The following is a 13186-nucleotide window of genomic DNA, read 5'->3' as shown; positions in this document are numbered from 1 at the left end:
TTTGCATGGGTTCAATATTAGACTTGAACTCTTGTTCCTTGAAGTATTAAGCAAATCCTGATCTACCAAATTATAAGTAAAGTGCGTTTTATCAAATGATTATCCAATTTACAATAGCATATGTTCTAACAAGTTTCACATATGTCCTAACACTCTTGATCTGCCCTTGGATTCAGGAAATCTAATCTTGATCCATAATGAAACAACAAGAAGTTTGATACTATGGCAAAGCTTTGATTATCCAACTAATACAGCTCTTCCAAACATGAAACTTAGGCTAGACAGATGTCAACTGGAGAGAATGCACATTTAATTGGCTCTTTGTAGAAGAGTCTGTGCATTTAGAATCCGTGTAGTCATGTGACTAAGTACTACAAGAGATACCATTACATTTAGGGAAAAATCTATTGTAAACACTTCCATACTATTTAGTGAATTTGTTGCCTTGTGAATTGTATAGATTAAATCCTCCTCAGTTTTTTTTTTTTTTTTTTTGAAACTGGACGGTTTCATTGGTTTTCCAGAGTCATCATCACTTGTCTTATTTACTTTTCCGCTTTAAGTGATATCTTTACTTTTCCACTTTATGTGATATGATTGATATGTGTTTAATCTAGATTTATTTAATTGAACTAATTAACAACTTGGTATTAAATTAGGTTAATCAATCTAAGTTTATAGGAATCTAAATAACAAACAAATAGTACATAAGTAGATGAAATGCATTTACATGAATGCATTTAGCTAAAAATTATTCATAATATATTTATGAAATCAAATTTCATAAATATATACTTTAGTAACTTCTTACTAAAGTGGTTAAGACTAACACTCCGAATAACAAAATCCATTAAACTTATCTCAATGGAATATTTTATATCTCCAGGGAATATTTTATATCTCCATTAAGAGATTATGAATTCCATATTGAGAATATATGTTCCTTCAACATTAAATGTGGCTGACCAACATACTAAAGTTTTGAGCGTGACTTTAGATCTCACTCTTGATATATCAAAGCAACCTACACTTCATTATCAGGTTCATTATTCTCTCAAAATTGAGAGTTCACGTAAATAGAAGTCGTTAGATTTATTATTCATTTGACTGTCATTAGCAAAATAATAAATCTCACAGCAGTTCAGTTCAATATGTCTTAACACTTAAAACATATCAACATATTAACTAGAAGTTTCCACTTCCATGACTAAGATAAATCATCTTAGTTGATATATTACAGTCTTTGCAGATGAAATGCCCAATTTCATCATCGACTACGAACTAAATTCTAAGTTTACAAAGAACTTATGATTTATATCTTCTGTAACTAAATCATATAAATCACATACTATACATTTCATGAACTATATGATAATTTTCAAATATTCATGTTACCATTATTTTAGATAATAATAAAACAACTTTATTAATCACAACATGTTACCGCATTAACATAATGTCATACATAATATCATATAATAGAATTTAAAGGGCACATATCCTAACTTTTAGATGAATGCATTTAGCTAAAAATTGGTTCATTTTCTTTTCCTTGATCCAATCCATCAATGTTTTCGAGCTGCAATCTAAATGAAGCTTCGCATAGAGGCAATTGAGGAGGGGGTTTGCGAATACTTGTCTCAGTCGTGTCCCCATTCTTTACAATAAAAACAGAAGACATACCCCACGTCATATGTCTATCCAAATGACAATGCCAAAACCACACACCTGCCAAATATGATTGATGTTAGCATCCAAAATATATATGCCAACCAACTAGAGCCACATGATTATAGTTACACTTTTAACGTGTCCAATCAGTTTCAAAACGGGTTGACCTTACTGTTCTTACATGCATGCAATTGCTACGTATGGAGTATGCTTCACAAAAGGTATGAATCGATTGATCCCAACTTCTCCGTTAAAATTATTATTATTTGCCAATCAGGTTGTTGGTTGCAAGATCTTGAACCAAAGTATGTATTTTAAGCCCACATGCATTTCCTTTTAGAATAACTAAAACTAATTAATATTTACGTTATAGAGACATTGCATACCTGGATTATTTGCTACAAATCTAATGGCAAGCCATCCTTCCTTAGGAACTGCGATGGTATTCACTTCAACCGGATCAACCAGATTAAAACTTTTTGGGTCAGTTGCATTGTCATAGATCCCAGGACCTGATCCAACCACATAGAAGCTATGCCCATGCAAATGCATTGGATGAAGCCCTGCGCCTTGCGCCAAATTGGTACTTTGAAAAACCATCTCAACTGCTTCATTATAATTCAACACCTTCACTTTGGTCCCAAGTTCTGTGAAGGTATATGGAAAATCGTCTCCTGTGAAGTTAAAATAAGATGGGGGCTGGTCTGGGAAATCTGTAGTGTAAACCCCACTAATGTTCCTGCACGAAAGTCTTAATTTAATCCATTTTCCAAACATATAAGCATCCATGATGGTACAATACTCATGTTAGAATGTTGGTAACTAGTTATTAATGAATGCAATCTTTTGTAAGTCCATTTCCAAAATAGTGTATTTTTAATTTCTTTTTTATAAAAAGAATCTATAAGCTAAATCATAACATCACCGAAAAGGATCCTCTTGATTTCATGGTTCCGTTGGTACATCTATGCTATTTAAGGAAAAATGCTAACCACATCTGCGCTATACTAGTAAAAGTACTAACCACGTCTATGCTATACCCTAAAATAATTAGTTCAAAATTGAGGCTTCTTTTAGTTTACCTTAGCATATACCTTATGTAAAACTCAATGCACACCCCACAAGGCAGACTCAACCAATATCCAATCAATCTTAGGCATACAAGACAAAATGGACCGAATTTGAAATGGATATGATCTTGTTATTGTTGAAAGAGAAAGTCCAAGCCTTCTTTCATACTTCACTGATATTCAATTCAACAAATGTAAGATAACCATGTATTACTATCTATTATTTTCTACATGGTCTTTGAGTAAAACCCACAATTTGTTTCTACTATGGCAAGACATGAAATCATAAAGGAGCATGGAAAGACATTAAAACTGACTACCTTATTCTCAAAGAAAAGCAATGATATATATATTTTTTATTTTTTTGATACAAGATAAGATTTTACTCTAACCTAATTTAAGTGTATGTGTGTGTGAAGCTCCATTCTGGAGACTTGAACCCCGACCCCCCACAAGCACTTATACTTGTGAAGTGACCATCGCACCAAGGGTATGCGGCGGTTGTATATTTTAAATAATTAAATGAGAGAAAGATAGAAAAACCTGTAGTAAGCAAGCAATACATCTGTAGTTGGGTTGGACCAACTTATGTTATTGGCGCTTGTGGCAAGTGCTTCAAGTGTTGATGTAAGGTTATGAAAAATAATGCTGCCCATGGAAAGTGTTATAAACATTCTGGTAGTTATGTTTTGGGGGACATTTACTGGATAATCTTTGTTTGCTAAGCTCTTAAAAAGATTTCTGAATGTTATGGTAGATCGTAAGTCTTTGTAAAAGGGAAGATTACTTGGAAAGGTGGGGGACGATGGGATAGTATAATTGCCTTTATATTGGAGGATCATGGTGGCATTGACCAGGTCAAATTTTGCAACCCTGACATCTTGGCTCCAAAATTGTCGAGCAGCAATATAATAATGGCCAAGACTCTGATTTGTTGTGAGTAGGATATCCATTGTTTGTCCTGGGCTTATCAAGATGTAACTAGTGTTTATGGGTTTGGTATAATGTGCATCTGTTCCAACAACTGTGAGGTTGTGTTGAGCAACTGCGAAGAATAGATCTGCAGACACAGCTGCGTTGACAAGTCGAACAAGATAGGTCTTGCCGTATTCAACCATCCAACGGTATGTTGTTTCTACAACATTAAGATTATAACTCAATGTTAGTTTTTTTTTAATATAAATAAATAATTATGCTTATAATTTTTTATTCCAAAATATTAATATACCTGTTAACTCAAATCCTTATTACATCTATAATACTATTTAAGGTGCTTCTCTTGTTTGGAATTCTTAATTTAGATGCCCAAAATACCCTCAAATTCATCCATTTCTAAGGCTTAAATCATATGGTTAAACATGTAAAATTAGTAATTTAAAAACTCCTAATTTTTAGCTAAATTAAAATTAAAAAAAAAAAAGTTTCTCCCACCTCCACATTTCTCTCTCTCTCATTAGTTGTCAAATACTAATACAATTTCTTCTTTTTGGAAAAAATAATAATAATAAAACTGCTTAATTTTTCTTCCTTTTGAAAAAAAAAATATTAAAACTGCTTAATTTTTCACAAACGTACCAATGTTTTTTTTATTGCTAAATTGTTTTCTTCCCACCCCCACGTTTTTCTCTCACACATTAGTAGTCAAGTATTAATACAATTTCTTCTTAAAATTTAAAAAAAAAATGAAATAAAACTATCATGAATACAACGTGTAAACCCCAAAAAAAAAAAAAATGATCCAACAAGGTATGCGCGCGGTATGCCTGAAGTCCAAAATTCAAAATCTACGATCATACCTTTAGAGCATGGGCACAAATCTCCTGGTTCGCCATTTATAGTGTAAGCAACAGAATGTGGCAAGTCAATACCAGAGTGTAGAGCCTCATCCAACGAAGATTTTAAATTTCCACTGTACAACGAACCTGCATGCTCAATAAAATTGAATCATAAATATGCTTAACATTTTATTATTGATTTACCTAGTAAGTATAGCAGTTATATATTGAGACCAAAATGTTTTTGAACGATAAAAGTAATTGTATTTTAGTAAATAAATAACAGATTCTTATATAGGCTTAATTATTACACCACGTATGCCAAAAATCAAAATAACATTTAGGATTTTTTTTTTTCCAAAAATTGAAATTTATTTATTAGTTCACTTTTTTTTTTTATTATTACAAAGAAGATTGGGCTTCTCATAACTTTAAGTCTTTTTTGTAGTATAATTTTTTTTATCATATTATCACAATTAAAATTTTCTTTTACTTTTTTCTGGACTATGAGAAGGTGAAGATTTTTTTTATGGTGTTTTAAAATATGAATAATATTCATAACTGAACTGTCTTTTTCTAGAAATTTACCTATATTGGAAACAAAATATTTATCTCATTTGAATTTTAAGTATGAATTCCAAGAAGATTCATTGTTATTGTTGGTTTCTAAAAATCAATAATCTTGGTGATAATTTTTTGGAAATGTTTTTTTCATAACCAATAAGGTGAGAGTTCAAATTAATAACAACTTGAAAATTATAAAATTCATTGTAAAAATTATTATACATGTAACATTGCTTTTTCTAAAATCCATACTCAATTCACAGCTTGGAGCCTACTATAGTATTCTGACCACCGATCAGTGAGAATTAGGAAACAAAATATCAATATGTTATATATGTGGAGCAACTTCTTTCCACATGTTTTGGAGCAAAATTAGCTTGTTGGTACTGTTTCTCAGAATTGTGGCACACAGGGGTTTAGTTCTAAGTTTTGTCTTCTCCCACACATCATTCTCTGGTTATCAACCCCAACAGCCACAGTAATAGTTCACCATCTCGCATTAATTAGGACAACCTGTTGAGACCAGAAAGAGGAAAAAAAAAAAAACTATCTCATCTTTTTTTTGATCCCCTGGGCATTCACGTTTGCATAAAAATTTCTATTTTATCGTCTAAAATGTTAATTTACTATTATACCATACCACTTTGCAATACATCTAACATCTCAATTTTTATTTTTTCACCACTTTATTTAAATATTATTTATTTAATATTTCTTTATTCTTTATTTACTCTCTCTCTCTCTCTCTCTCTCTCTCTCCCTCTTTCTCTCTCCAAGAACCACCACAAATCCACCATGAACCACACAAAAAAAGATACAATCCCCACCACCACCACCAACCAACAAAATGTTGTATATATAGGTATATACAAGGATAGGTTATAATAATGATATAAGGTTGGAGAGTATTCATTTATAAAATGAATAAAATGGAATTTCGAGATCTAGAATTTTCTTTGTGAAAATTCAAGTTTCAGGATGTTCGATCGGTCAAGACTTCAAATCAATCGATCGAAGCAGTGAAAAAGGCTTCTTGATCGGTTGAAGCTTTTGCTCGATCGATCGAATTGATCAAGAAGATTGATCTGAAGCTTCTGCCTGGCTCGATTGATACTCGATTCCTGTTCTATCAATTGAAAAGAGCCTTTGATTAATACTCGATTTCTCTCGATCAATCAAGCCACATAAAAATTGTTTTTGCAGAATTTGTGGTAACTGTTCTGAATGTTGGAAAATGTTTTAAATCTTGTAAACGGTTTTATAAGGTATTGTAACTCTCCATACATACCTTTTGAAGGGTTATAACCCTATGGGTATAAATAGAGGTTAATGTTCACTTGAAAAATAGACCATCTCTCCAAAAATTGAAAGTTTAAAGTGTAAAGTTGAATTTATTCAACTATTAGTTGACTTTATTCTATGCCAAGTTTCCTTGTATTTCAGCAATTAGATACCTTGTATTCAGGAGGCAATCATGTAAGGGTTATGTGTGAGAGAGTGAAGAATTCAAGTGTGTGTGCATTCATGAGGATTCTCGCGAGTGACTCGCGACTGTTAACTTGCCAAAATGCCACACGTGTGAAGCATGTAGGAAGCTGAAGGGTCACGACAGCTGGAGCACTACAGGACAAAGGGACAGTTTGGCTAGTCAGTTATTTCGTGAATCAAACTCGCGACTCATCCTAGTCGCAAGTGAGTCACCAGAACACCCTATTTTGCAAAAAAATGACTTTTCACATTCCTCACGTGCCCTACTATAAATACCCTTATACCCATGAAATGTTGAGAGTTTGTAGAGAGAATTTTGAGAGAAAAACCCTAGAGAGAAACAAGATTGACCCATCCACAATCTTATATTTTTGATTCTCAAATTCCTCTACTCTCACCCTCTCCATTAACATACTCTTGAGAGGTTCATTAGCCAAATCCTTATCTCACCATACTCATATCTGTGAAAAGGTTATTTGGTGCTTGGGAAGTAGTTCAGAAATGACCAATTCATTTGGTTAATGCAATGGGCTTATTGCGAGATTCGGACAGCTAAAGAAAACACGGTTAGGCTTAACCTTGTTGGAGCAAGAAGCTTGGAGGGCTTAAGTGCATTGGATAGATTAGGCTTGGAGGGTCTATTGTTGTTCGTGTATCCCAACTTTATTCTTTAGTAGATCATTTTACCACTTGGAGGGCGACGGAGAGGTTTTTCGCCGAGTTCTTCGGTTTCCTCTTCGATAACACGTGCCGATGTTATCTTTGTATTTGCATCTCTCTAACCCTTACTCTTTACCTTTAATTGTTGCTATGTTGTGATTAATTATGGTTTAGAGTAGTTTTTTTGTTTGGGTATTGCTTGTACTTATCATTCCGCACATATATTGTTTGAGTATAAGCTTGTGTTGGTTATTTTGAAATTGGGCGCCTAAACATTCACTAGTGTTTTATACACCAAGTGAACTTTCAATAAGAAACACAAGAAATCTTGTAGGTATTCTCCAAAATTGCTATTTGTAGAACCCAACAAACTTGGTTGTATCCTGTGGACAAGTTTGTAGAAACTCTTTAGCAACTTGCGTTTGGGGACAAATATTGTCTAAGGATAACATTCAATTGTGCCTCCAAGTCAATCACTAATTTCTATATACTTGATGTGTTCATTTTTTTCTTTCATTATTACTCCTTGATTTGGTGAAATCCCCAACACAAAACCCATCCCAAAACAAACCCCCCAGCAATAAATAAAAACTCAGCCACAACAACCATTACAACCCACCACCACCACAACCATCTAAAGCCACCAGCCATCCATCAATAATCACAATCATCAACAGATCTATATAAAAACAAAAACAAACCTAGATTAGAAGGAGCCGATCACCGTAAACCTCCATCAAAACCACCATAAATCAGATTGGATAGAACCAAACACCGCTACCACCACCACCATCAAAACCCAACACAGTAAACCACTAAAACCCAACATCTTCACCACCACAACCCAACCCAACCATTATAAGCTAGATTGAACCACAGACAGCCGATTTGACAGTGGTAGAAAGGGAGGCAAGAGAATAGAAAAGAGGGTAGAGTGTTGTGTTTAGCGGCATGAGGAGAGAGAGAGTCACATGGGTTAAGTATTGAGAGAGAGAGAGACCAGCAAAGTATGACAGAGAAGGAGATCACAGACGGTGAAGAGAGTGTGAGAGGCAATTAAATAATCCATTTTATTTTTACCGACAGAAATATGCAATTGCTATTGATACTCATTTACTGTAGCAGTGTGTAAAAAATTTTAAGATATGCCACCTCGAATGTTTGTGGTTTTGGGCATGTGTGAATTTAAAATAACAACTAGGGAGGATTTACACCCCCAATGCTAATGCTTAAAAATCTCACATATTAGCTTTATCATATTATCTTCTTTCATGTCTCCATCAAGTCCTCTTTTAAGGTGGAAGAAAAACTAAAAAGATAACACTCATGACTCACCTAATCAAATTAGAAGGTAAATATAAATTCTTAAGATCACTTATATCAAATGGTGTATAATAGAAAAATGTGTCAAATTGACATATTTTTGCCCAAAAATTACCCATATCATACAAGTCAAAATTGTGTAAATATGTATTATTGATATAGTAACCGTGTAAATTTACATTGACACTATTCATTTTGCATTTATTTTTAATTCTTTGTTTATATATCCCGAGAATGAAGAAAAGAAAGAGAGTGAATGTGTGTTGTTGTTGTATGTGAAGAAAGAAAATTTTTTTAAAAAAATTAGAAAAATTTGATATTTTAATAAAATGTATACTCTGTTGTTTGAAGTAAAATATTTTCTCACTTTCAAGTATTTTTTTGCGTGTAAAATGTATTCTAAGTTGTAAAATATTTTCCTTTGACTAAAACTTTACAAGTAAAAACTTGTAGAATGTTTTACCACAAAAACAAGTGTAAAACATTTTGCAAAAATCTCACTCCATCACACCCAGCCGACTCTCACTCTCACACTCAACTTTTTTCGTTCCTCTCTCACACTTTTCTCTTCCTCTCTCATACTTGCCTAAGCCAAACTAGCAACAACACCACTAGTGGTGCCACCCTTCACCTCCATTCATCATTGGCGAGAAATCTGGCAACCTCCACTAAAGGATGATTACAGATCTCACCTTGTTTTGATGTTGAAGGGGTCGCCGTGAGAGGCCTAAGGCAAGCCAATATTACCACCATTCTCTCACTTACCGCCACTAGCGCCTTCAAGTCCTCCCTTCTCCATATCGATAATAGACACCCCAAAAAACAAGTAAAAGATTTTAAGCCAATTATATTTTGCATTTAAAACTATTTAAGATTCTTATTTCACACACACACACACACACACACACATATATATATATATATATATATATATATATTTTACCTTAGAGCACTTACGTTTGTGTGGCCATTTTAACATATCAGTAAATATATGCTGAGGGGGGAGAAGAGAGAAAGAAAATAAATATTTAAATCAAGTAAGAAACTGAGCTTTGAGTTTGATATATGTGTATGAAAAAATAAATAGCTAAACTAGTAAAAGTAGAGTATATTGGGTTATTTTAGCTAAAATTTGAGGAATGGATAAAAATATTAACATACCAAGTATAATGATCTCTTCGTCATCTGGTTTGGGAAATGGATAAGTGGTTCCAATAGCAGGCAAGATAACAATAGCACCATGAACACTGACTCGTGTCCAATCACTGTGAGCATGCCACCAAAGTGTTCCCTCCTCAGTGGAAAAAATGACCTCATAGGTGAAGTTTGATCCTGGTTCAATAGGACATTGCGTGATGTAGTTTGTGCCATCTGACCATGGATTTCTTGGTTGCTTTACACCATGCCTATAAGAATCATAATATCATTTCAGGTTGTCGATCTTGTTAGGCAGTGCTTATGTTATAAATAAAATGGTAATTTAACTTGTTTAATATGAAAATAATTTATTCTTAGAAAATGTTATAAAAAAAAATGGGCGTGGTTGCATTCCTAGGTTTACAAGTCCTCAAGACTCATATTTATGAGAAGGGAAATGATAAAGTTGCTAATAATATTTACTGTATAAGCCTAATAATTTGGCTTGATAATGAATGGATTGGTGGATTTTGCCGACATTAAATAGTTATCATTTTCAATATGAGAGATGCTACGTTCACAACATTTTTATAACATTTTCACAACAAATCACAGGTGTTTAGTTGTTATTAGTTCAAATTTGAACCTAACGCCGAGATTACTTTTTTTTCCCAACAATAACAATCAGTAACAACCTGCCACTTAGAATTTGTTGTAAAAAATGTTGTGAAAATGTTGTGGACATATCATTTCTCTTTCAATATAGATGTCAAGTTCAATTTATATAATAAAATCGGTAGTATGGAGAACATCGTACTTGTGAGAATATGAATGTTAGAGTGTATAATAGAGTATAGACTACTCAAACTAAATACCATGTGCAAATATGCCTTAAGTCTATGTGACTGTGTCATTCAGTGCCTCAACCCAAAGAGAGGATAACTACGTCAAGGGTCCGTTTGGATACAGCTAAAAATTGAAAATACTGTAACAAAATAATTTTTAAATGTGTGAATAGTGCCGTGGGACCTATTTTTAATGAAAAAGTGGTTGAAAAGTGTGTGAACAGTACGTGAACAGTGCGAAATAGTGTGTAAACAGTAACCGCAGAGTGTGAACAGTAACTCTTGTCCCCCAGCTAAAACGCGTACGCAGGGAAAAAAAAAAAAAAAAGCTGAAACACGTTCGACTTAAACGTGGATGCAATAAGTTCTATCCAAACAATCACTAAATGAAAGATAATTTTACTGAATATGGATGCGTGCATGTTTATTTTGGGAAAGAGGAAGAGATTACCAGTGAATGGTCACCCCATAATATCCTTGATTATGAACATTGACATACATCGTGTCCCCTTTGTGAACCCGTAATACTGGCCCAGGAATACTGCCATTTACAGCTAACATGGTCTCAGTGCTACACAACCTTGTGAAGTTTTCCTCCGTAAGCTGTAAAAGTAGAAGAATAAGAAGCATATGCTGATAAATTGATGTAATGGACAAAAACATCAAGCTTGTACTCTCCAACTCTGGTGGCAAGTTTATGCTTGTGTATTCAAACCCACGGTATTAGAAAATCACCTTTAGAGCATCCACATTGGTGGAGCTATATTTTTTAGCTTTTAACAACTGAAAAAACTACTTTATTTATTTTAACATCTCACCTTACAATTCATCCAACATTATTAGTTTTATTTTAGCAACACTTCAATTAAAACAACAGTAAAAAATCCCCTACAAAAACTTTAACAACAAGCGACAATCACCTCCACCACCACTCCACCCGCCACAACCACCACTGTGGGAACTACATCCCACAGTAGTGAGAAAACAAAAACAAAAAAACAAAAAAAAAAAAATCAAATCCATGCCATTGCTGGACATAAACAAAGCGCTAGGGAAAACTAATGCTAGCAGAGGTAGTTCATCTGTAACTGTGATTTTCAAAATAAAACTACAGAAGGAAACTATAAGATAGCCCGTACTTACAACAAAGTCATAAAAATGAACATCGCCCTTGACCATGCAAAGACACTGTACAGCAAGAAACAGAGAGCCCAGAAACAGCGATTCTTTCTTTTTTGGATTCATGACACCCTCTTCAACACGAAACTAGTTTCTTTTTTCTTCTCTTTTGAGAATCGAAAACCAGTTTCTTTTGTGATATTCACGAAGTGCTTGGAGAGTTTATATACATATATAAAACAAGTCAAACTATTTTAAAATTAAAAGTCAAATGTAAAACGTGATTCTATGTTTTGCCTAAACAATATATACCAAGGCACGTGATTCAACCTAACATTCCAAGAATAAACAAGATTAATATTTAGTTTCAACTGTCAAAAGTCAATACCATCTGATCACTCACTCATGATCTCATAAGCGTATGTGGCATTCAAATCACCCACGTTTTAGAGAAGGACTTGTGTTCAGTGGAAACTTCTACCGTACACAAGCCACATAAATGTGAAATATTATGCTCCTAGGAAAAGCGAAAATTAGGTTGGCACTCAACCGCTTCCGAAACTCTCACAAGGTATCATATAATTGCCAAACATTCCTACAGGCAAACTGAGTTGAAGGTTGGTAAAATTGTTCAAAAAGTGGTTACTAGGAGCACTAGAAGCAGAACATTCGGTTGATGCCAAAATAACAGAAAAAGATGAAAAAAGAAAGAAAAGTGTAAACACTTGATCAATTTTGCACTCATAATTTAATTAAGGAAGATGACTAGACTAACCATTCATATACACAAAATTCATGATTGCATTACATGTATTAATTCATTCATTGCATATTATAAAAATGATCTTAAGAGTCTAACAGTCGCAACTTTATGGTATGCCAGATTTTCAAATCGGACTGTCGGATTGAAAGACATCGCATAATCAAGTTTGCACGGTCTACATGAATTTTGTTTGGGTGGAACCAACCATGCATGATTAATTTAAATTAATTTTGATTAGTTATATAATTAAAATTAATTAAATAATTTTGTGATTGGTTGTTAGTTAGTGTCAAAAAATAGGCTTGCATGCAAAAAAATAAAGAGGGTAATCAGATAATAACAAAATTGTGGAGAATCAAGATTTTTTGAAGTATTTATCTACAAGATAATCATTGCTGAAAAAACCTGAATTATCAGAAAGTGAGTTTAATTTTTAGAATATGGATTAAAAACGCATCTAAGTGCAAGTTCCAACTCAAAAGACCTCAAAAAAGGAGTCCAAATTAGACCAAAACTCAAATGCGGGTCTAGCACCCAAGAGGCCCATTCAACACTCTTGGAGTGTCGATTGGCACAAATGTGGGACTCGGTCTGGGCGGAATGGGTGTCTAACACCTTCCCATTCTGTAACTTAGCCTCTGAACTTATTCTTTTAGATAGGTAGATTAGTGTCTTATTTTTTATTTTGGTAGATTGTAACTAGGAACAAAAGCTTTGAATTCCTTGACATAGATTGTAACTAGGACTAAAAGCATTGTAAGGTTTAATTTA

General features: G+C 33.6%; 1 protein-coding gene across 1 annotated transcript; it reads right to left on the bottom strand.

Annotated features, from left to right (window-relative positions):
- Positions 1 to 1397: 1397 nt before the first annotated feature.
- On the bottom strand, positions 1398 to 11856 carry LOC142618020 (laccase-14-like). Its single transcript, XM_075790994.1, has 7 exons — positions 11677 to 11856; positions 10985 to 11136; positions 9713 to 9957; positions 4538 to 4663; positions 3285 to 3876; positions 2058 to 2410; positions 1398 to 1728 (listed from the first exon to the last, which is right to left on the bottom strand). The coding sequence occupies exons 1-7, from the start codon at positions 11776 to 11778 to the stop codon at positions 1523 to 1525; spliced, it is 1776 nt and encodes a 591-aa protein (XP_075647109.1). The 5' UTR covers positions 11779 to 11856; the 3' UTR covers positions 1398 to 1522.
- Positions 11857 to 13186: the final 1330 nt, after the last annotated feature.

The sequence above is a fragment of the Castanea sativa genome, chromosome 11, assembly GCF_040712315.1.
Source record: "Castanea sativa cultivar Marrone di Chiusa Pesio chromosome 11, ASM4071231v1".
Classification (NCBI taxonomy): Eukaryota; Viridiplantae; Streptophyta; class Magnoliopsida; order Fagales; family Fagaceae; genus Castanea; species Castanea sativa.
This window is presented reverse-complemented; position numbering and strand designations above follow the sequence as displayed.